The sequence below is a fragment of the Helicoverpa zea genome, chromosome 26 (genome assembly GCF_022581195.2).
Source record: "Helicoverpa zea isolate HzStark_Cry1AcR chromosome 26, ilHelZeax1.1, whole genome shotgun sequence".
In the NCBI taxonomy this organism is placed as follows: Eukaryota; Metazoa; Arthropoda; class Insecta; order Lepidoptera; family Noctuidae; genus Helicoverpa; species Helicoverpa zea.
Window position 1 is genome coordinate 4,420,795 of NC_061477.1, and position 22,168 is coordinate 4,442,962.

General features: G+C 32.6%; 1 protein-coding gene across 2 annotated transcripts in view; it reads left to right on the plus strand.

Moving 5' to 3' along the window:
• The window catches only part of LOC124642956 (irregular chiasm C-roughest protein-like), a 104,388-nt gene extending 82,660 nt beyond the window's left edge, over window positions 1-21,728 (plus strand). Inside the window, exons 8-22 of one of the 2 annotated variants that reach the window (XM_047181758.1) lie at window positions 473-554; window positions 1,051-1,136; window positions 1,353-1,455; window positions 1,959-2,092; window positions 5,303-5,426; window positions 11,311-11,456; window positions 11,814-11,967; window positions 13,636-13,874; window positions 14,371-14,541; window positions 15,004-15,119; window positions 15,497-15,651; window positions 16,793-16,981; window positions 17,453-17,559; window positions 17,904-18,006; window positions 19,099-21,728. In XM_047181758.1, the coding sequence (XP_047037714.1) occupies window positions 473-554; window positions 1,051-1,136; window positions 1,353-1,455; window positions 1,959-2,092; window positions 5,303-5,426; window positions 11,311-11,456; window positions 11,814-11,967; window positions 13,636-13,874; window positions 14,371-14,541; window positions 15,004-15,119; window positions 15,497-15,651; window positions 16,793-16,981; window positions 17,453-17,559; window positions 17,904-18,006; window positions 19,099-19,136 (1,947 nt within the window). In that variant the 3' untranslated portion in view covers window positions 19,137-21,728. Of the gene's footprint in view, window positions 1-472; window positions 555-1,050; window positions 1,137-1,352; window positions 1,456-1,958; window positions 2,093-5,302; window positions 5,427-11,310; window positions 11,457-11,813; window positions 11,968-13,635; window positions 13,875-14,370; window positions 14,542-15,003; window positions 15,120-15,496; window positions 15,652-16,792; window positions 16,982-17,452; window positions 17,560-17,903; window positions 18,007-18,080; window positions 18,186-19,098 lie in introns of those variants that run through there. The other variant, XM_047181757.1, reaches the window with a different exon arrangement.
• Window positions 21,729-22,168: the final 440 nt, after the last annotated feature.

Sequence of the window (22,168 nt, forward strand, 5' to 3'; positions counted from 1 at the left end):
CAGTTTGACCGACAAATAATTTTAATTAAAGCAGTAAGTTTCATGAAAATATTCTTGGAGCATCATAAAAAAATTGCCGAACAGATGATAGTAATAATATGTACTAGGCGATGTTTGGAATACTAAAATAGGTAGTTATAAGTAACTATGAAAATAATATCACAAAAAGTGCCATCCTACATAGAAAATATAAATACAGAGCCAGGTTTGGAACCTGTATTATTGTATTTGAGGTGTAGCTCTCTCAACCTCTAAGCTGCCACGACGACCTACCTGACCTTTTTAAATCAATTGATTTCTTCAGCCACTTGAATCTTTACAAAAAAATACCTATTACCAAACCTCTTTTCATTCCCACTTCCTTTTCACAAAGAAATATTGGAAGCCTCTTGGCAGTACTCATTGATGAGGAAGTTACAATGTTGGTAGTCTATAATTAATTTATAATATTAATAAAGTGTTTTGTTTACAGGTAAAATATGCTCCTAAAGTGAAAATGTTCATCAAATCTGGTGCTAACGGGAAGATTCCTGAAGGAGATGATGTCGTTATAGGTAAGGTTTTAACAGTAGTAGATATAATGATCTTAGTAACTAGAGTACGAGTAAAGAACTATGATAATACCATAGATAAGAGGTGCCATAACGGAAAATCTAAGAAAGTAGCGTCGCAAAATACGGGTGCATACGCCTTATTTGGAATCTGCAAATTTTTGTCAAACCAAAAATCTTTGACACATCTGTCAAGGAACCCGAACGTCTCGTTGATTCACTCATAACTGAGCGTTTAATCACGTTCACCGGAAGTATTTGATCTAGAAGAAGGCGCCTAACCTACATTAGCTCATCTTTCCTTCCTTCATGGATAATATAATACTAAATTATAATAATTTAAAACAAGTAATAGCTTTATCAATAATGATCACATTAAATGTATAGCTGCATGAGCTAAACTCAGAATTTAGGTCAAGTTAAACCTTATATAGGTCGTTCATTAGTTAGTTTAAACTCTTAATTACTGGTGTTTCAATATGAAATATTTTTTCAACAGCATGCAAAGCCGATGCGAACCCATCCAACCTAACATACAAGTGGTTCTTGAATGAAAAACTTATTGAAGGAAATACTACTGAATTGGTGAGTAATTAAAACGAACATTTTTGTGAAAATATAGGTTTTATTAATGCAATGATTGGTCTATTTAATGAGGTTAATGTAGAAAGAGAAACAGTTAAGTTAATAGATGTGTAGATAAAGAAAGATGATGTAACAGTTGAAGATAAATGTGAAGCTGAATAATAGAAAACAAATGAAATAAAAACAATAATTAATAAAGAAACTTTACCCCAACAGAAAATATACAACATAACAAGAAAATACCACGATGCTACAATTAAGTGTGTAGTGTACAACGATGTCGGAAACAGCGAAGAAATAGAGACGCTCGAAATTACTTGTAAGTAGAAACCGTTCACAAAACATTCGTCTGTAGTCATTCGTAAATACTTGAACATTTTAAAATAAATAACTTTGAAACTTGAAGTTAATAGCACTGAGGAGAAAGGTATGGAGACTTTACCGGGAAGTGGGAACAAATAAAAGACTTGAAACCTATTCTGTATTCTCGAAGTTAGTATCGGCATTTTACTGTTAGACTTTACTTGGTTTCAATTGAGCATAATGTTTTTTTTTTTCATGTGAGAGGTCAGTGCCCAGCAGTGGGACGGTAAAAAGGCTGATAATAATGATGATGATGATATTGATTTGAATACAGAAAAAAACATGAGGGACTTAAGGGAATTACAAGTAGTTCCAAGGATCAAGTCAAATCTCAGTTGCACATATATAGATAAAACTATAGCAGCTTATAATCCTTATAAATATATTCAGGGTTTTTCTTATCTCCAGCAAAAATTACAAGTAAACCAGTCCAGTCATTTATGATATTTATGTTTTTAGATGCTCCAACCTTCAAAACGTTACCAAAGGATGTGGAAGCAGAAGTTGGCACAACTGTCACTCTGAGCTGTGACGTGGATGGCTACCCGCCACCGGAGATCAGGTGGCTTCATCATGAGGAAGATCAGATGATTGTGAGTAGTGTTTATTGGTTATGAATAAGTAGGGCTGGAATTTTTGATAGGATGGTGTGTGATCCACTTTTTTGCTAAGATTTGAATGTCAAATGCATTCTTAAGGCTGATGTTGTTATTTTGAACTAAGATTTCTTGTGCTTAAAATGTTATTCTTTATGTATGTTTCCAAGCTTTAGCTTTATTATTTCCTTCCAATAGGTACTATATCCATAAATTGTATCATATGCTTAGCTCTTACAAAACTTACTTTGCAAGCAAAGTATTTTATAATAACATCCAATTCATGTAGTATCAAGTAGTAAAAAATCACTACATATAAAAATAACAAAAGAACCAAAAACTAAACAAAGGAATTCCCAATTATAACCGCAACAAATGCCAAAAATAACCGCCAAAAGTCTATTCGTCACGAATAATTATTTCATATTGACACAAAAACGTTGAAATCAATGACCGATCTGCCTTTTGTGAACAATTTTATTGTCTTCTTTATTGTATTAGTATGTAAAATGTTCTCTATTTTACTGTTATTTACAGAATTATTGGTTATGCAGTAGTTATTGCAGTTTTCCATATGGCCAAAAATATTAAGTATTAATTAATTTTATAAAGTAATGTGGATTAATTTTACTTTTATTTTGCTGGTTGATCGATTTTGAATCTTATTTTGGGATGTGTAAAGTTGAATATTGGTGGAGTCAAAAATAATTGCTCATAATAAAAATATTTTTGTGTAAAACTATTGTCAAAAGGCGTAAGCATAATAATTATAGTTAAGTAGATAATTATACCTACGTCAATTCATTGATTTAAGTTTTGGACAAAAAAAAAAACCTTAAAGTTTTTGAAAGTGATTAAAGTCGATTCGATCGATTGAAAGCTTACATTGTAAGTACTTTAAAGTTTTTTGAAAAGAAACTTCTCTTTCTTTATTTTAAAGTTGTTGTAACAAAAGACATAAAATAATGTAAATTACTTTGATGTTTTAAAGCATGAACCTAATGCATTGCAATTTACTTATTGTAACGACTTTAAATGTTTTGATTTAGATAAATGTAATTTTTGCAAAAAAAATACTCTGACTTTACTCTTAGCAAATAAAAAAAAGGGCAAACAACAAAAAACTCGTTTTCACATAGGTACAATTTTATTGTACTATTTTTCATACACAAAAAAAAATCGAATCCGAAAAATTAATAAAGTCCAAAAATAACTAAAACATTTTCAATTATACGTCCAATATTAGGCAGAACGGTATCAATATCAAGAACTAATGGTTTTGCTCCAACAAAAGTTATTTCATTTTCTCTATTTACTTTGTGAACACGAATATCAGAATTTGTTTTCGTTAGAATCCTGTTAATAAAAATTCTGTTACTATTTTTGTAGCTCTGTTTCCATCGAATATATTTCCATTCGATAATTGAAGTTTGTAGAAAAAAATATGACATTTATTTTTGTTTTTGAAGCTGTAGTTGAAAGTCAAAATTCTAGTACCTGCACACTACATTATCTTTTAATTGAAACAGTAGTTCCTGAGTTCAAAAAAAGCAGACGAATTCTTCAGTTTTATAATTTATAGATGGGTACTTCCGAGAAGAGGATGAGGAATAACAAAATCCATAGAAGTTTGTGTTATCTATATACAACATGTAACTTAATTAACGCACATCCTGAAATTAGTTTGTTCAGAATCGTGTACTGAATCGATTTATATCATTTTTAATATAGGTAATTTTTTATTCCAAAAATAATTAAAACTACGTAAATTATTGTCATATTAACCCTGTACAGACAAAACAAATTCAAATAGACCGTAACTCAAAGTATTAAGACTTCGTGTATTGTCGGCTTTTTCCGTAGTTTCGTTATGTTGTTTCGAGTCGAGCGGCGCGCGGCGCGATATTTGCGTGCGTAGTAGTATGATCAAAAAGTTCTCCAAGAATTGGTATAACTAATTTAGTAAATAACAATGCATATACATGTTAAATTAAAAATTCAGTGTATGTATTATGATTATAACATAATATTCTAATTGGCGTGTTTGAGGGTGTGCGTTAATTACGTTACATGTTGTATATGGTTGAGAAACCGTTGGTTTGCACTTTTATATTAAGAACTACATTTCAGCAGCTCATTATTACGTAAGACATGACATATAGTTTACTAATCAAGCATTTACTTTTAGCTAATCATACAACAGCAAAAAAGCCTGTTCGTAATAATAAATATCGAAAATGCCACGAATTCTTCTCGTGGGAGGACGAAAAGAATGACTTTTCTATAACAAACAAATCTAAAAATAAAAGTATTCTATCTATAAATCCAATAGTATCCCGAGGCACCTCATTATTGGCCATGGACAACAAAATAACTAGCGGAGGTGCCATAACGGAAAATCTCCTAAGGAAGTATCGCGCCAAAATGCGGGGGACGAGGAACGTTACTGTCTTCGCCCTTGTGCGCCTTCTTTGGACCCGACTATTTTTTGTAATCCCTATAATCGTTGACAAATGTCTTAAAGAATCCAAACTCACTCGTTACTGATCATATAGGTCATGCCCACCGTATGTATTTGACCTAGAGGAAGGCACCTGACCTACCTGCATTATGGCATCTCCGCTCATCTTTCCTTCCTCCGTATTACTGGCTGTTACTCATAACTTCGGCTGTGGGTGTCAAAGATGGCGACTTTATTACAATCTTGTCATATCTTGAAAATATGTACTAACAAGACATGTTCTGTCTGCTTTTGGATTTTAAGTCTTATTGTTTTGGATTTAATGGTTTGTTTTCTTTGTGTAGTTAAATACAATGTATGATGCTATCTGCTATTGTCTACTACAAGTACCTACTAGTGGTCCTTATTATCATGGCAGTTAAGGCTACAAAAGAGGTCATTGTATGTATTTTTCGGAGGATTTGTGTGCATCAAAGCTAGGCAGCAGTTTTATTTCTGACTATGTTGAATAATCTATGAGTAGTTTTCCAGTATAATAAGAGGGCGGTATCTCCCAAAAATTTTAGTAAGGGAGATTGGATTGTCCAAATAACAGGATTGATCTGAACAATTCAATCTCCGTTACAAAGATTTTTTGTCAGATGTTCTGCCTTCTTACTATCCATACTGCCAAATATATACAAATGACAGCCAGGATTCTTTTTCTACGATAAATTATGTTATTAACCCAGCTATTTTGTCCACAGAGGGTTGGAAGAACAGCCAACTTAACCCTTACACTGGACACACACACTTCAGGCCGATATCTTTGTAAAGCCAGCGTCGATGGATACCCTGAAATAGAGGCTGAAGCTTCAGTTTTCATTAAAGGTAAGAAATTCACCATTTAGGTAACACTAGTTTTCACCCACCGCCCGTGGGAACTACTTCGTGCACCCGGATAAAAAGTGCTAGGCTCTAGAAATAATTTAAGGATACATTATTCGTAGGCTAATTAGCACTTAAAAATATTTTTTAACTAGTATTTTCTCTGTGTTAAGAAGATATAGGTACTAAACGCACCTGTCGTCATCCAGAGGTCAAAATGACCCAAAAATCCTATATGTGTTCATACGTAAAGCATACCTCTAAAATGTGGATTCAGCAGAAAGACGAACACACTACAGCACAATCAATATAACAAGAACTAACTAACAGTGATTTCAAGAAATTTACGATTACCAGTAACATTCGTACCTCAAAGAAACTTATGATTGTTTAACTTGTAACAAAAGACATACATATGACATACCATTATTAGAAAATAATTGAACTTCACTAAATGAGTTTTGCGAATCTGAAAGTTACGAAGAAGGATCAATAACTACGGCGAATAACATATAAGTAAAAGAATCGAAATCAAATTATGTGTATCAGAAACTATTAGCTGGAACCATGACCCATATTGCTTTCGTAAGGGTGCGTTTAAACTAAGGGCAAATCTTCACTCTATTGTCATGTACAGAAGTCTATTAGAGAGAAAAAGTAATGAATTCGTCTACTTACATTAAAGAATTTGATAGGGAAAGAATGTTGAAATAATGCAAAAAATGCAAAAGAATTTTCTTGTTCTACTTTTTCCCTTTAGGTCTAAATGCACCCATTTTTGGTCAGAAATTATCAAATGTCTCCTCTCGCAGTGAGTGCAGCGTGAGGGAGTGTCAGACTCTTACTGAATAAAACCCACCATGTTCCTTTTTGAGCCCTTTATGTACCAGGGCCGCGGTAACTCTTTCAAACAAGTCCCGGCAGGCTTTGGTCCTTGTCCTGGTGGCCCCACTAGGGTTTGCTGATTCTCTTTGAGGAGCGCATTGAACAATGCGCGCCGTAGTTACGGGCCTGTCGTCTTTTTAGTCTAAACGCACCCCTTGAAAAAGACTTATTCCAAAAACTACCAAGTTTCCTATAAGTCATGTGAAGCCTATTTAATTTTCCTATAAACGTATAATGGAGTATTTCTATAGAATTCTAAGTTCTTAGTATGCTTGTGTGTAGTGGAACTAGTGTAAGTATTCCAAGGTTATGCGAAATTAAGTGTCTGTCAGGCTTTCTTGGTAAAATGGTGACTATTATTTAGGGCAAAGATTGAAAAAAAAAAGAACAAGATAAGGTATTTTTGTCATACATACTCTGTAGCTAGACTATGTCTTTTTTTGGTAATTTAAAAGTGTCTTACTAAATAGTTTGACGTCTATAGATACTTTCTTCCTCGCACAACATAGCATATACAATATTGTTGTATATTCAAACCAAGCAAACTTATACGCGAGGTACTGACCGAAGTCTGGTTTGCCCTCGCCTTCATTAAAAATATCTATATATTATGTATTTTTGAAGGATATTATATATTATGTGGACTACTTCCTCAAAGCTGCAAGTAAAACAGAAAGAAAAACTAGTGTCCCCAAACCCAAGTAACTATTAAGCCTATTAAATTTTCCTGCAAACATGTAATTGGATGGTTCAATAGAAGTCTGGTTTCTGAGTAGATATTGTGGGGTACCTACTAGAATGCTTTCTTTCGTAAAAAATAAATGAATTCCAGTCAGAATAGAACTTTCTAATGAAGTGTACCATTTTTACTCACTTTAATTAGTTCTTTATTAAGAAATCGTATATTGTAGTGAGATCAAAGCTGGTAAATAAAACGTACTTCTTTGTAAAGTACCTTTACAAGATTTATTTATTCACAAAACACAGCTATCATTACAGGATATTTCCCAATGCGGTAGCTCATCCTCCGAGCCTTTTCCCAATCATGTTGGGGTCGGCTTCCAGTCTAACCGGATTCAGCTGAGTACCAGTGCTTTACAAGAAGCGACTGCCTATCTGACCTCCTCAACCCAGTTACCCGGGCAACCCGATACCCCTTGGTTAGACTGGTGTCAGACTTACTGGCTTCTGACTACCCGTAACGACTGCCAAGGATGTTCAATGACAGCCGGGACCTACAGTTTAACGTGCCATCCGAAACATTTCCCAATGCCGTAGCGTGGTGACATAACTCCTCTATCATCTATTAATATAATATAATATAGTACATACATACAATGCAGTTTTTGTGAACTCAAGATAAACGAAAAGGAAGAAATATATATTACAAAAGTGCCACAAATAATTTTAAATCTATTGCAATACAGAATTGATGAGCACATGGTTTTTAATTAGAGCATACATTTTTGATTATCGTAATGGTTACATGGTGCAACCCACCCTTAGTGAGAAATTATCATTTAGAATCATTTATTTGTAATTATGAAACATTTTAGTATTTAAAATGAATGTGATGTGTTAATTTTCATTAATGTTAAGTCTTAATAAACTTTCGCTACAGAATTATAAAAGCCTTAAATAAGATAAGTGTCATTCACAAATGAATAACACACGAGAGACTAATGTAATTACAAATTAAATAAGTTATTGCAGTCTAATATACATTTAAGACTTATTTTCACGTACCTACGTTTATTTTAACAAACTTCAAAATCTACTTAATAATTATTTAAATTAATGTACCCGTACAAAATATCTAATTACTTAGACTTAACACTCACATTTGGAAATGTGAATAGAATTTATTTTATCTAATTCTGAAAACCTAATTTTTCATTAAGATAATTAAAATTTATTTGAGTGCCTAACGACTGTGTGAAATGTAAATGAATTTTAGTTTATGCCTACCAGTAACCAATTTAGATAGTCGGGCTTAGTTATTACATTAGTATAGTTTTCATCTATTTAATTCTTTATTTAATAATGCTCCTAACAATATTAAGTAAAAGAGTTTGTTTCTATGACTGTTTGCTTAAAAGCTGTGATCTCAAAAACAACTAGTTTTTAAAAATTATTTAAATTTTAAATAGCCCATTCTTATTTATTTGTAATAAATTAAGAAAAATCAGAATACCTACATGAAATAATGGCGAATATTACTTTCACATCAAAGTATTACATTTATTATCATCATCCTCCGAGCCCTTTTCCCAACTATGTTAGGGTCGGCTTCCAGTCTAACCGGATGTAGCTGAGTACCAGTGCTTTACAAGGAGCGACTGCCCTATCTAACCCCCTCAACCCAGTTACCCGGGCAACTCAATACCCCCTGGTGAAACTGGTGTCAGACTTACTGGCTTCTGACTACCCGTAACGACTGTCAAGGATGTTCAATGACAGCCGGGACCTACAGTTTAACGTGCTATCCGAAACACAGTCAGTATTACATTTATTTACGACCAAATAATCTACAACTCTACATACATAAATAAAGACTTTTACACTAATGACGTATTCTGAAACTACAAATTACTTCATAATAACAAGTCTTGGACGAAATAACCTTATTCGTACGAGTATAATAGTGGCTGAACAAAGGCTGAAATTTTGAAACTCATACAATCTAGTTCGTACCAAGCACTAGCTATTTTACGTGGCGTGGCCTTCGGTTTTCAGTGCTTAGGTTTCGTAGGTAAAGGTGAAAAGTCTATAACCTACCGAATCAAGGTTATCGACGTTAAGACAAAAAAAAATAGACATAAATAAAAATTATCTGTCGTGAAGAAAAATAAAACGGTTATTTTGATACTTATTGCAAGAAATTTTAGTACTTATGTTTTCTGAAGACTTATTTACGTTACGGAATAAAAAGTATTTCATACTGCTAAAGGCAACTTTTGTCACTTAATCGACATCCCAATTTTTTTTTCGCGCATTTGCAATTTAATTTGCAGTTTTCAACGTGAAATATTCAACGTAGCTTTAGGTAAAATTGTTTGTAGGTACCGGGTAGTTGTCAATTGTTTATTGTCGCTAGTATCTACCAGTAATATTGCCCTTACAAACAGAGCATTACCAAAACCAGAAATCTGAGTGGAAAATGTCCTAGTGTAAAAACGCTCTAAAAATGTAACAAACCAACTTACAAACTTCTATAACATTACATACTCTTTGTAATTTTAATCACTGTTATAAGTAGAACAGCCAAACTAGGTTACGAACAAAGGGGCTAACCCTGAAACGCTAGTACCATGGAGAAGAAAATGACTAGCGGAGGTGCCATGACGGAAAATCTCCTAAGAAAGTCATCATCTCCCGAGTCTTGTCCCAGCTAGGTTGAGGTCGGCTTCCAGTCTTATCGGATTCGGCTAAAATGTCCCAAGAAAGTAGTACGCCAAAATGTGGGTGTTCGGGGGACGAAGAACGTTACTGTCTCCGCCTTTTTACGCCTGCTTTGGAGCCTGACCATTTTTTTGAATACCAAAAATCGTCGATAGATGTCCCAAAGAACCGGACCACCTCGTTAGTTCACTCGTAACTGATTGTTTTGGTCATGCTTAACGTACCTATTTGACCTAATAGAAGGCACCTGACCTACCTGCATTATGGTATCTCTGCTAACCTTTCCTTACTCCGTGATTGGTACTCAATCCAAACTTGATATGCATAATGAAGTAGACGTATTATGTTTGTATGTAAATGGAGTTTCTGGAGCAAATTGACGTTGTATTCTATGTATTAATAGTGTGAATGTCAATTAAATCCGACTAATTTGATGACATAGCTAGGTAATGGAATCAATGGATTCATCAATAGTCATACCATGGTTGTGTAGCATTTAGACAGTTATTATGATGGTGAATGAGGAGCTCGTGGCTAAATAGAAGCCACACGGTTTGATTGACGATAAGGTAAAGCAGTGCTTGCCACGATCGGTACGTGGCCATCTTGTCATGACAAATTTCTCTGAGTATCGGAAGCCACGTTCTGTTGGTAGGTCCTAGCTATCATTTGAACATCTTTGGCAATCGTTACAGGTAAACAGAAGCCAGAAACACTGACATCCGATCTATCAAGGGGTATAGGGTTGCCTGGATAACTGGGTTAAGGAGGGCATATAAGTAGTCACTCAATATAAAACATTGGTAATCAGCTGCATCCAGTTATGACTGGAAGCCAACCCCAACATATTTTTTTAAAGGCTAGGCTAACGATGATAGTTAAATAACACAATTCAAAATTAATCTTAAAAAAGCACATAAATTAAAAAAAAATCATCATCTTTTAAATAAACTTCTTCATTACAACAAGCCTCAGGCTAACGTCACCGACCATATTAACAAACCATAAGTACTATTAAACGATATAGTAGCAACTTAGAGTCATTAAAACGAACATTATGACCACACGCGTAGTTTATAATATGTATATGACCATATACGTTATAGCCCAATTTGTAATTATGGCTTCTAATATTAATGCTTTTGAAATCTTGATCTATATAGCAACTTATGAATTATTGGTTTAGGTTAAAACGTGGTTAAATTATTAATTATTGCTAATTTGTCTGTCTATCTATTAATTTATTATCATTGTCTTTTACCTATTCGAGTTAGGGAGGGTATAATTACACTAATATTTTAAAAGCGAAAGAACGTATATACATAGATGAAACTCGGCAGGATAACTTATAGATCAGTCAAAATAATATATACTTAGGCTATTTTATATACATTATTATTTTTTGATTATATATTTCGATAGGCTTCTTGACTCTGAAACTACTGAACCGTTTTGAAATATTATTTCTCTGTCTGGGAAACTACACTATCCCTAGGTGATAAAAACTATTTTTATCTGAGTAAAAGAAGTTGCCCCGGGGCATAGAAGAAACTGTGAAAAACAGCTGTTACCAATATACTAAAATTGAACATCTTTGCAGGTCCACCAAAGATCATATCAAACCAAACACAGTTTGGGTCACAAGGCGACACAGTGAACATCGAGTGTGCTGCATTTGCAGTTCCTAGAATAGACAACATCATCTGGACTTTTGATGGCAAAGAAATTGATGCTATACATGATCAGGTAATGTGGTTTTGACTTAAAGAATTGTCTATAAATACATACTAGAAGAATGTAACTAATTGCCGAAACAACTAGTGGTGGAGAAATTTATATGAATTTGAACTTTACTTAAATAACTTTTACAAAAAATACTGACTTCAATACATGCATACATACACTTAAAACCTTCTCCAAATTCTGACAAATCCTATGCCTAAAACCTCATAAAATCGGTGCAACCAAACATCAGATAATTGAACACAAACACACAAACTGAGAACCTCCATTCTTTTGAAGTCGGTTAAAAATCGCACTCAAAATCCATCAGTTGGTATGCAGCCAAAGCAATATTAATCAACAAATTCCATCTCTATACAGGACTATGCATTCCTAGAAGAGCTACAAACGGGAGGAGTTGTGAACTCGACGCTAATCATTCGAGAGAGCCAGTCTAAACATTTTGGGGTCTACAAATGCAACGTCTCAAACGATTATGGGAGCGATACCATGGAAATTGTATTAAGACCTAACAGTAAGTAAAAAAAAATTTGAGTTTTTACATAGCCCTCTTTTATCAGAAAAAGTAATTCAGTCCTTAATAAATTTTGAATTATAAGAGGTATATCATAATTATTTGTTTTATACAATGTACACACTATACATATATATAAGCATAAAACATAATATAAAAGAGCATCGATCAGGCGTCGAATTATTCCTCCGCATCACTGTCCTCCGGAAATGTGCCCAGAAGACTGGCTGCATTGTCACGTTGAATGGCAATGTTAATTCTTTGTCCAAAGAATAAGCCAGCCCTCTGGTCACGCGAAGCGTCGACAAGCCTTTTCGCGATGTCCTTGTAAAGTAACCGCGAACTCGGGCCCCACGGTCCGAGCGTTAATAAATAATTATTTGTACCAGAAAAACAACAAGTTGTAAGTTAAACCCTCCATGGTAAATATTTCAGAAGATTATGTGTCAATAAAATTGCCGTACCCTCCAAGTATGTCAGCAATATCCAAGGTTCAAAGAATGTCTCTCAAAACATCGTACTCAACAATTTTATCTTTCAATACCTTTTGCGTTATCTGTAGACATAACTCGTCTTCGAGTGAGATATCTTTCTTGTTATTTTAGGTTCAAAAGTTTACTTCCACCAATACCTTGTGTTACCTTGTTTTCAGTACCATTCCTCATATTTCCAATATTATTATTATTTGTTTTATCCTCATCTAAGTCTGGATTAGGATTTGGAAAAATCTTGCTTGTTTTTTTCTTTGGTCTTAAAATATGATGAGGGTCGTCATTACAGCCATTGTTTTTTATTAAGTATTTTATGACAGCTTCTTTACGAGTTTCGACTTTACGACTGTTCGTTGCGAGAAAATTGAAAAAAAGGATAATCTTCGGTTTGATGGCCTTTAAAGACCTGTAATTTGCTTCAGAAATTAACTTTATAGTTTTTATATTAAGATCGAAACATTTTTGATGGGAGATAAAAGTTAGAGGATTCAAATGGAGTAATCTGAGTTTTTATATTATTATTACATTCTTGCTTTAATTTTAAGTAATATTAGAATTATTTCATCCCAAGATTGTTTTATGTCTGTATGCCCAATATAGGGTACAAAGTAATAAAATCTTTTTGATCGAATCTCTCAGACACTATGGTTCTATATCTTCCTGTTATTCATTCCCAAAATTCGTTAAAAGCTACCATCCCATCGGTAGAGGACAGTACTATTATTCTCCCAGCTGACAGATCCGCTATTACAGTTTCAACGGCCGTGTATTATCGTAAATGTATCGCTATTTTGACTTTATAACCCTCACATAACAGTTACTATAGCTCATCCATCTTCGGTCTTTACAAAATACCTTTTTTTAGAAACCGTTCACGCTAGATTGCTTTAGGCTTTTGTGCTTCGATCAATTTTGATTGAGGGTCTTAGACTCAAATTTTGTCTTGTCTAAGACTGGAAAACATGAAATTTATTTTGATTGATGATGCTGTGTTTTTGATGTGTATTTTTAGGGTATTCAATTTTCGAAAAAAAAAAACTCGTTTTATGAGAATGTGCAATTTTTACGCCATCCATTATTTGCGGAAAAATACTTATAAAGATGGGTCATACTGAAATTATTTCTTTAACCTTTTGCTATGTACCTAAAGCCAACTTATTTGATATGTTTGTTCTAGAAACATTCCCACTCCTCCTAATATTATTCGGAGTAACATCAGGAACAATAATGGTAGCTGCAGTGATAATGCTAGTAATACTATGTCAAAGAAAACAGAGAAAGAACAAGCAGACACAAGTGGCTGAAAAACCAGATGTGACGGTAACCGCTGAAGAATTGTATAAAGAAAATGATAGAAATTCTAATATAAGTGATCTAAAACTAGAATTGAGACAAGCAAATGGCAGCTGTGAGATTGTAAGTATAAATGCTACGTTTGAAATTGTAGATTTGAATGTAGATAAGTTTGAAGCTAAATAGGTATTTGTATTCAGAGATAACGATTCTGATACTGTTGTTATTAAAGGTTAGGTTCTACGAATTATCCAATTTAACACCTTTGAAGTTAGACGTTTGCTAGAAATTGATACTGAACATTGATAGTATAAGATAACGGTACACGATTTGTTTGAATTTGATCAAAATGTTTTAATTATAACCATCACTAGGCTAATGCTATCAATACTCTGATATCTATGAGATTTTATTTTTATTTACAGGAGATTTAGAGAGTTCTGACTATACAATTTTGAATACTAAAATTTTATCGTTAAACATTTTAGTTAAAACCCAAAAGATATCATTACTATCATTACAGTTTATCCAGTTTAATGTCTTACTCAATTAATCTGCACCACATACCATCACGTACTTCCTTCATAACACATCCATATAAAACCCATTTTTTTCCCAGGACTACTCAAACACAGGATCGGACAGCACACTATGTTCGAACGCTAAACTTGGCAGTGGCATTCCACTAGCTGGGACAGTACCTCTGTCGTCTATAAACCAGACTAGTACATATCAGCCTTATAGATATAGCAATGACTATACGGATCCTGCTTACGCTGATTGTTATAAGGTAATGGAATTTGAAATGCGAATCAATATTCTATTCCATAACTTGTGTTATCTTGGAACTTAGAATTGATGTTGCTGTTTGTCTGTTTATGGATTGGTTTGTTTGTAAAGATGTCTATGGAGGTTTAATTGATTTTTATAAGTATAAGTTTGTCCTTTTATACCTTTTGAATTAGTGGTTTAATTAATCTTATTTCATTTATTAATTTACAAATAAATAAGTACACACACATAATAAGAAAGAAGACAGGAAATAAATAATGTAAAAGGATACAATATATTATAAGTTAATTTCATGATTTTTTTTCTTTAATGTACTTTCAATTGATCAGTTAGGATTGATTTGACTGTACAGATGAAACATTTAATTTTACAAGTTACAAAGCTTTGAAATGCTTATAAACACTTTACTTACGTCTGGAAAATTGTGTGAAAATTTTCTAATTCCTTCGTTTATTTTTAGGTGAATGGTTTTAGCAATGGTTACCAAACATACGTGCATTATGGTCACGATTATACCCCGGGATCTCTGCGGGTACAGTCACCGACTATGAGCAGTGACAAATTAACTCCTAATAGGTAAGCCTAGTACCTATTTCGATGATTAGTTATTTTATTTAGCGATGGGTATGTCCAAACTTATTTTCCAGTATCACACTATGGTTTAATTGCAACACCTATTAAGGGACATTTGTTTAGTCTTGCACAAATTGGCAACTAATAGCTGTCTTATTTAACTGTAGAGACAGTAACACTGTAAAGATATAACTGTAAAAAAACTATTAGCTCCTTCTTGTCTAATAATAAATTTGTACATATGTTACCATAAAGTTCAAACTGTTGTTTTTTATATTTCTGTCTGAGAACGAAAGTTTAGTTTCATCCCTTATACATGCAGTTGTCAATTATTTCACGTTTTTCTAATAGACTCAAATATTCATTTATTTTTCCTACAGGTCTATAAACGGCAGTCTACCAAGAAGTGTAGACACGCCGTCTACCGTCCAGTTCAACACTGGCAACGGGTCACAGAATAACTCATTACAAAGAAAACAGAAGAGACAAGACAGCAGTAATGCGCTGAACAATCTTGGACTTCCTACTACTGAGGGTGAGTGAAGACTTAATTATGATAATGATGATGATCAGCCAGGCCGATAATCAACCATGGCACCTGTTTTCTTTGAGGAGATCGGCCAGCTTTGCAGGAGATATTAAAGTGCACAAGCATTAATTGTACAGACCCAGGTGTACTCTCTATTCTTTCACTCTCATAGCCCGATGGGACGGCAATAATATTGTGATGCGCTTTAGTATGTTTCTAGCTATTTATGTTATTTCTTACACGTTCTGCGAGTACCACTTTCCGTAAAAGGAGTAAACAGTAGCATATTTCTCAGGATCTTGACTATCTGAGTACTGAATTTCATTTAAATTGGTCTACTGAACCGATTTTTTACGTGAAATCAAACAGGCAGTATTACTTTTAACTTTTGCAAGTAAATACTTTTATGTATAAAAAAATATTTACTTTTGTTTTGGTTTCTCTACTTTTTATGTTTTTCACAACGAAGCCTTAAACTATACTTTTGCTATATCAAAGAACATACATACCCAATACCCTTTGACATAGCTACTCTTTGTACCGTGCGTTCCGAAGTAACACTCAAAAGGAAAGGAGAAATCGCTTGTAAAATATGTCAAACATACATACACGGTATTTTATAAAATTTTCCTTTTAACGTTTCAAACGAAATTCGTTTGGAAAATTGAAAGTTTTATTTTCATCTTGTTTGTGAATATTTTTGTTTGCTCTATTTAATTTTTGCAAGTTAAATGGTGCTTAAGTAAATGATGAATGGTTAGATCATGCTTGATGCTCAGTCCCTGGGTAGCTGATCATCAACGTCATAAATCATAGTGATTTTCAACCATATTTCTGTGCCGACCGATAATTTGTACTGTCAAACAATGGTATGTAAACCCACTTTGTCTAAAATCGAAACTGCCATAACAATAATGACTTGTCCTTTTACAGTTCATGTCAAACGATCTTATTGTTTTTGGTTGTCTCAACGAAAACTTGCTTCAAAAGGGACATGTCATTGGTTTATAGCAAATCTTTCCTTGTTACGATGTATTCCTCCCTAATATTTTTAACCGCCTTCTGAATTCGTCGTCGAAGTTCTCAATTCATCGGGATCTTTTTTTTTATTCTTCAGCCAAATTTTAACCCTAAACTTCTTCCCCAGTGAGCCGAGTACCGAACGGGGGTATAATCCACGGCGTCGACGTGAGATACGCGGCAACCTACGGCAACCCGCATCTACGGACGGGCGGCGGCCTAGGGTTTGCTAATACGGTGAATACTGCGAAACCCGCGTCGACACCCGCGCCGCCGCCTTATTCGTCTGTTAGAAGTTCTGTCATTTTGCCTTCAGGTGAGAAATATGCACCATATTTTTTACGTTAAAATTATCTTTTGACAGGAAAATTAAGTAAAGGAATATAGAAACATATATAAAAGAGAATGTTCGGTGAATAATTGTATTGAATTTTGAACTTCTAATTAATTATTTTTTTAAGAAAATCTTGTTCTATGCCATCTAAACGTATTAAGATTAGCGATTTAAGATTCGATTACTGATATTTTATCTTATGGGAACAACCTAATAGATGATGTATCTCACGAAAGCTGAACCATGTATATGTGTCAATATACCTACATCAATATACCACACACATAGTTTATGTATGCGTAAGCTCAGGAGCGATTGGTAGAGGTCGAATCGCGCACACATATAAAAACAGTGTGCATTGCGTACACACAGAAATTGGCTCACCAGCTTTCGTTTCATAAAAAGCTTTACCTACCAATATTCTAGCTAAAACCCACATCATTATTATAACAGGCAACTCATCCCACTCGATAACGTCGCCAACCAGCCTGGCGTCACCACAGTGCGCCACCAGTCCCATCACCACGTCAACCATGTCGACTGACAGTGCGCAACCACCAGTGAGTTTACTGTTGCTGTGCATTTTATTAAATTTATTTTAAAGTTTAAAAAAAAAATGTAATTTAATTTTTTTTTTTAATATTTTTTTCGTATTGTTTTTATTCAAAATAATTTAAATTTTAAGTGTGGTTAAAAAATAATTTAATCGTAAAGTTGCAAGGTTAATTTAAGAATTGCTTGTATTTAACACGTTGAACGCTAGGTATTAGACAAACAATAGTTTTGCTATTGTGTCTGAGACCAATGGCAATTTTTTTTAAAGACTTATGTTTTAGATTAGACTTTATTCACGTTTGTTTTTTCTGTTTAATTCTGTTGATTAATTAATTTATTTTTATCCAAGGTCGGTGTAGCAACATCTTCAGCAACACCACAATCGCCGAGTGCACATTACATCTTGGCGCCATCAAATAGGACTATTAGTAATGCCACTGTTACCAAAAAAGGTAAGAATTCTTTCATAATCTCACCATTTATAACAGCATACCTTCATTTACCTAGCCTTTTCCCAACTATGCAGGGGTCGACTTTCAGTCTAACCAGATGCAGCTAGCAGTGTTTGAACAGGAGCGACTGCCTATCTGACTTCCTCATCTATGAAAGCATCTATTGCAAACAAGAAACATTTAAAAAAAAAACACGACGTAGGTATTAAAATGTTCAATAGCTTAGATATTACGACTAAAACTAAAAACGAGTGAACGGATTTACATGCTTCTTTTACCAAAAGATAGAATTATTCATTCTAGGTGTAGGTCTTAGCCGGGATGGGCCACTAGTACAAAATATTTAAAAGACATTTCAATGATTTTTCTTGTTTATATTCAACAAAAACATAAATTCACTAACATAATCGTGCATCTTCGGCTTACATCATTGAAAACGTGCACCATTTTAACTATTAAAGAGAATTCAGAATTACAATTTCAGTGGTCCGGAAATCGAATGCGATAAATATATCATGCGATGTCAAACTGGTAAATAATTCACACTATGTTGAAAACGGTGCACTAAATCATTTATGATACTTTGAAAACCTCTAACTGAGAGGAATAGAAAGCCTTTCATAGAAATATTAGATGTATTCTATGGTTTCTTGGGGCCTTTGTGCAATGCAGCGGAAACTTTTATACCTATACTGCTTCACATAGTATTAAATATAAATAAATTTATTGATCTTTACGCCTACAACCCTGACTGGTGGGAGCACTCTAAGGATCGAGAGGTGTGGAGACAAAACGGGGAGGCCTTTGCCCAGCAGTGGGACAATAAGGGCAAAAAAAAAAAAGAAAAAAAATTTATTACAGTCAAAGAAGGGTTTAGCCATTTTACCGTGAGACGAGATAGTCATTAGTTGGGCAGAAATAGTTTTTTTGGAACCTACTCGTTTCGTTAACACAAAATACTTCGTGCAAGTTGAAGGTTTAAACTATTAAACCTAGCACTGAAGTAGGTATTTTTAAAACCACTTTTTAGAATAAGGTGGTAGAATGATGACCCTTAACTCGACCTAAACATAACCTTATTTTTCTTTACAGGTAATGGGCACCAAACACCATTAGCGACCCACGTATAAGTTAAGTTTCAACGTTTTTCTATAAAAGACTTTGGATGAATTTACTAAGCAAAGACTTTGTGCATCTGTGTACTATAGTTATTTTTTATTTAATTTTAATTTAGAAGTATTTTCCTCCGGTCATTTCTACGGTCAAATTAAAGGAATGTAATCAATTAAAAAAACTTTTGTAATTTATTACAGTTTTTGTTCAAGCATTTTTTTAATTTGTAAATTTTAAAAAATTAAAATGTATACTTGAAAAAAAAAAAACAGGAAAATGTTTGAATAAAAACTGGGAATTTTTGAGTCGTAAATAGCATATTAGTGTTCAAAAAACTAGGTTTATAGAAAACATAGAATACCACTTAAATGTTTCTTGTCAACCGAATTAAGGAATAAATAATCGGTTAATTTTTACCATGATGTAAAACCTATTGTGTATATTTTATAGGTAATTTTATTTAATCAAAATTTTTCGTACGGAGATGGCAACTGTTTTTTAACAAACATTTATTGGAATAAATCAAATATAGTTTCAAACAACCAGTTTAAAAATGTAATTTTTCATTGGGAAATAACTATCACTTAACTGTCTATCAAAAATTGTTTGTTAAAAAAATAGTGCCACTCAGTATAAAACCTTATAGTCAATTCTTTGAAAGTTGTTAAAAAAAATGAAAATTTTTCGTCAATTTCGTATAACCCGACTGAGACTGGTCTTGTTACTATTGTATTAAAGTGTGTATATTAATATTAAATTAAATATATTTCCATGTGATGACCGATCTGCGGGAGTTATCAATTAATTCTTAGAAAAACCACCTTGAATGAGCTAATCAGCATTTAGTATTTCATTTCTCAATTAATTATTTTTTAATCAAAAAAGTACACAATCTACTATGAATTATTAAAAACTATAACAAATATAAATTATATTAGTTTGATACATAGAAAAAATATTAAATTAATTTTTGAAAAAGAAGATGTAAAAATAACAAGTTATACAAACCCGTACATTTCATAAAACCATGGCTTCTAAACACACAATGTTATAGTATTTTCTTTTTTCTTGTAGATATCACTCCAAGTCAATTTGATAATAAATTTAAAAAAAGTAAAATGTAGCGTATCGGTATTTTACTCATATTTTTATTTCACACAAAAAAAATAGTGTAAACAAAAAATAAATAGAAAAAATATTTTATAGTTTTCTGTTACATTTTGTTATATTTTTTTTAGATTACTACATATCAGAATAGAATAACGGTTCCAAAGTCTTTGGTTCTGTCAATAATAAAACATATCTCATACATAATCATAAAATAAGCTTTAATTTCTCTAAAATGTGCCATTCTCATGATATCTCAAACATATCCTAAATATTTAAACATTTTTCGTAAAATGCACCGCTCTTCCATTTAATTTTTAGTGCAATGTCAATTCATAAAGAAAGATTATTATTTTAAAATATACTGGGCAAAATTGAAATATATTTTACTTTTTTATGTCCATTAGAAAGTTTAATAGAAAAACTAAATCAATATAAATATATAAAATAGTAATTTAATATTTACTGCTTATCACAATAATGCTCAATACTGTAGGAGAAATTAACAATTCTTTTTAAAATTTCAATTCAAGACTGATTAGACTAACCTACACCACACGAATAATTTTTTCAATCGTTAAATAATTTGATTTATTTAAATAAATGTTATATTTACCTTTTTAATTAAAAATCAGGTAAAATATAAATGGAGGTTGCTTTGACATCATTAGTAAGTACCTCAAAATAGAACCAATTACAAAAAAAGAAATAAAAATAAAATTTCATATACAAATGTAATTTTTCCATCTAAAATTACAGTTTAAATTAAAAAGGGTAAATATAACAATTTGCAACTACTATTCGACTTTTGTTATTTTTGAGAATCTTTATTATGTTTTATGAAAAATGCTATGAGAAATAAATGGCCTAGAATTATTACATTCACAATATTTATCGAAATATAATCGCCTTAGGTATCATCTCATCCGTCTTGTAAAATTAAAGTTAAACCCGATATTTTTTATATTTTTTAAACATATTTTTCTTCTTTTTTAATTTTACGTTAATATATAATAGATTTTTAATATTATTTTTAAACAAAAAATTACAAAAAATATCGGGTATTTCACTAGCTAAAATATATAATAAAACTGCTTACACACTCTCGATTTTAAATTTAAAAACACGCAAAAACGTCTGTGTGTAGGGTGGTTTACGTCGATTATTCCTCTTATAATAAAAACTATTATTATGCTAGATAAATAATTATTTTTTCTGTGATACATAGATTAAAGTGTTTTTTGTACATATAAATCGCTATTACTATGTGAGTGAAATTGTTAAGAAAAATGTACTACTTAACTATAAATAAAAAATTGTAAGGCTTTCGACTTTGTGAACTAATTTAGCCGATAGAAGAAAGAAGGTTTATGTTTTACGGAGTGACGAAAAAAAAGTAGATAGAAAAGCGTAACGATTGAGTTAAAAAAAGTTGCAACTTGTAAATTAGTAAAATTGTACAAACTACTTTTCTAAATAAAACGAAACTTTGGCCTATGTAAGATGTGTTTTCTTTTACCCTCAAGAGAATGTAATTTAGTTTCCCGATGTCAAAGTAAAAAACTCTTTGTGAATAGCGGAGAAACATATTGAGTGATCTCTTTCTGACTATCCGTTTTATTCTGTTATTTTTGTCGAAACCGAAAGTTCCGAGTGAGTGCTTTTCAATTTTCATTAGTCCAAAATATCTTGTCTATTTTTGCTGCAGTGAAACTTGACGAAATAAAAGCAAAAGCACTTTTGGAGTTCACTTTTTTATCGTTGTGTTAAAATACACGCATATTTTAAAGTGTCGATGTTATGAAAGTGTCGGAAATAAAAAAATTGTAATAAATAAAATTTGACGCATTTTTCGAAATTACTATATGCATGTTGAATATTTCATGCGTTTGGGGGAGTTATGATTCATATAATATTCGAGCATGGACATAAAAGGTTTATT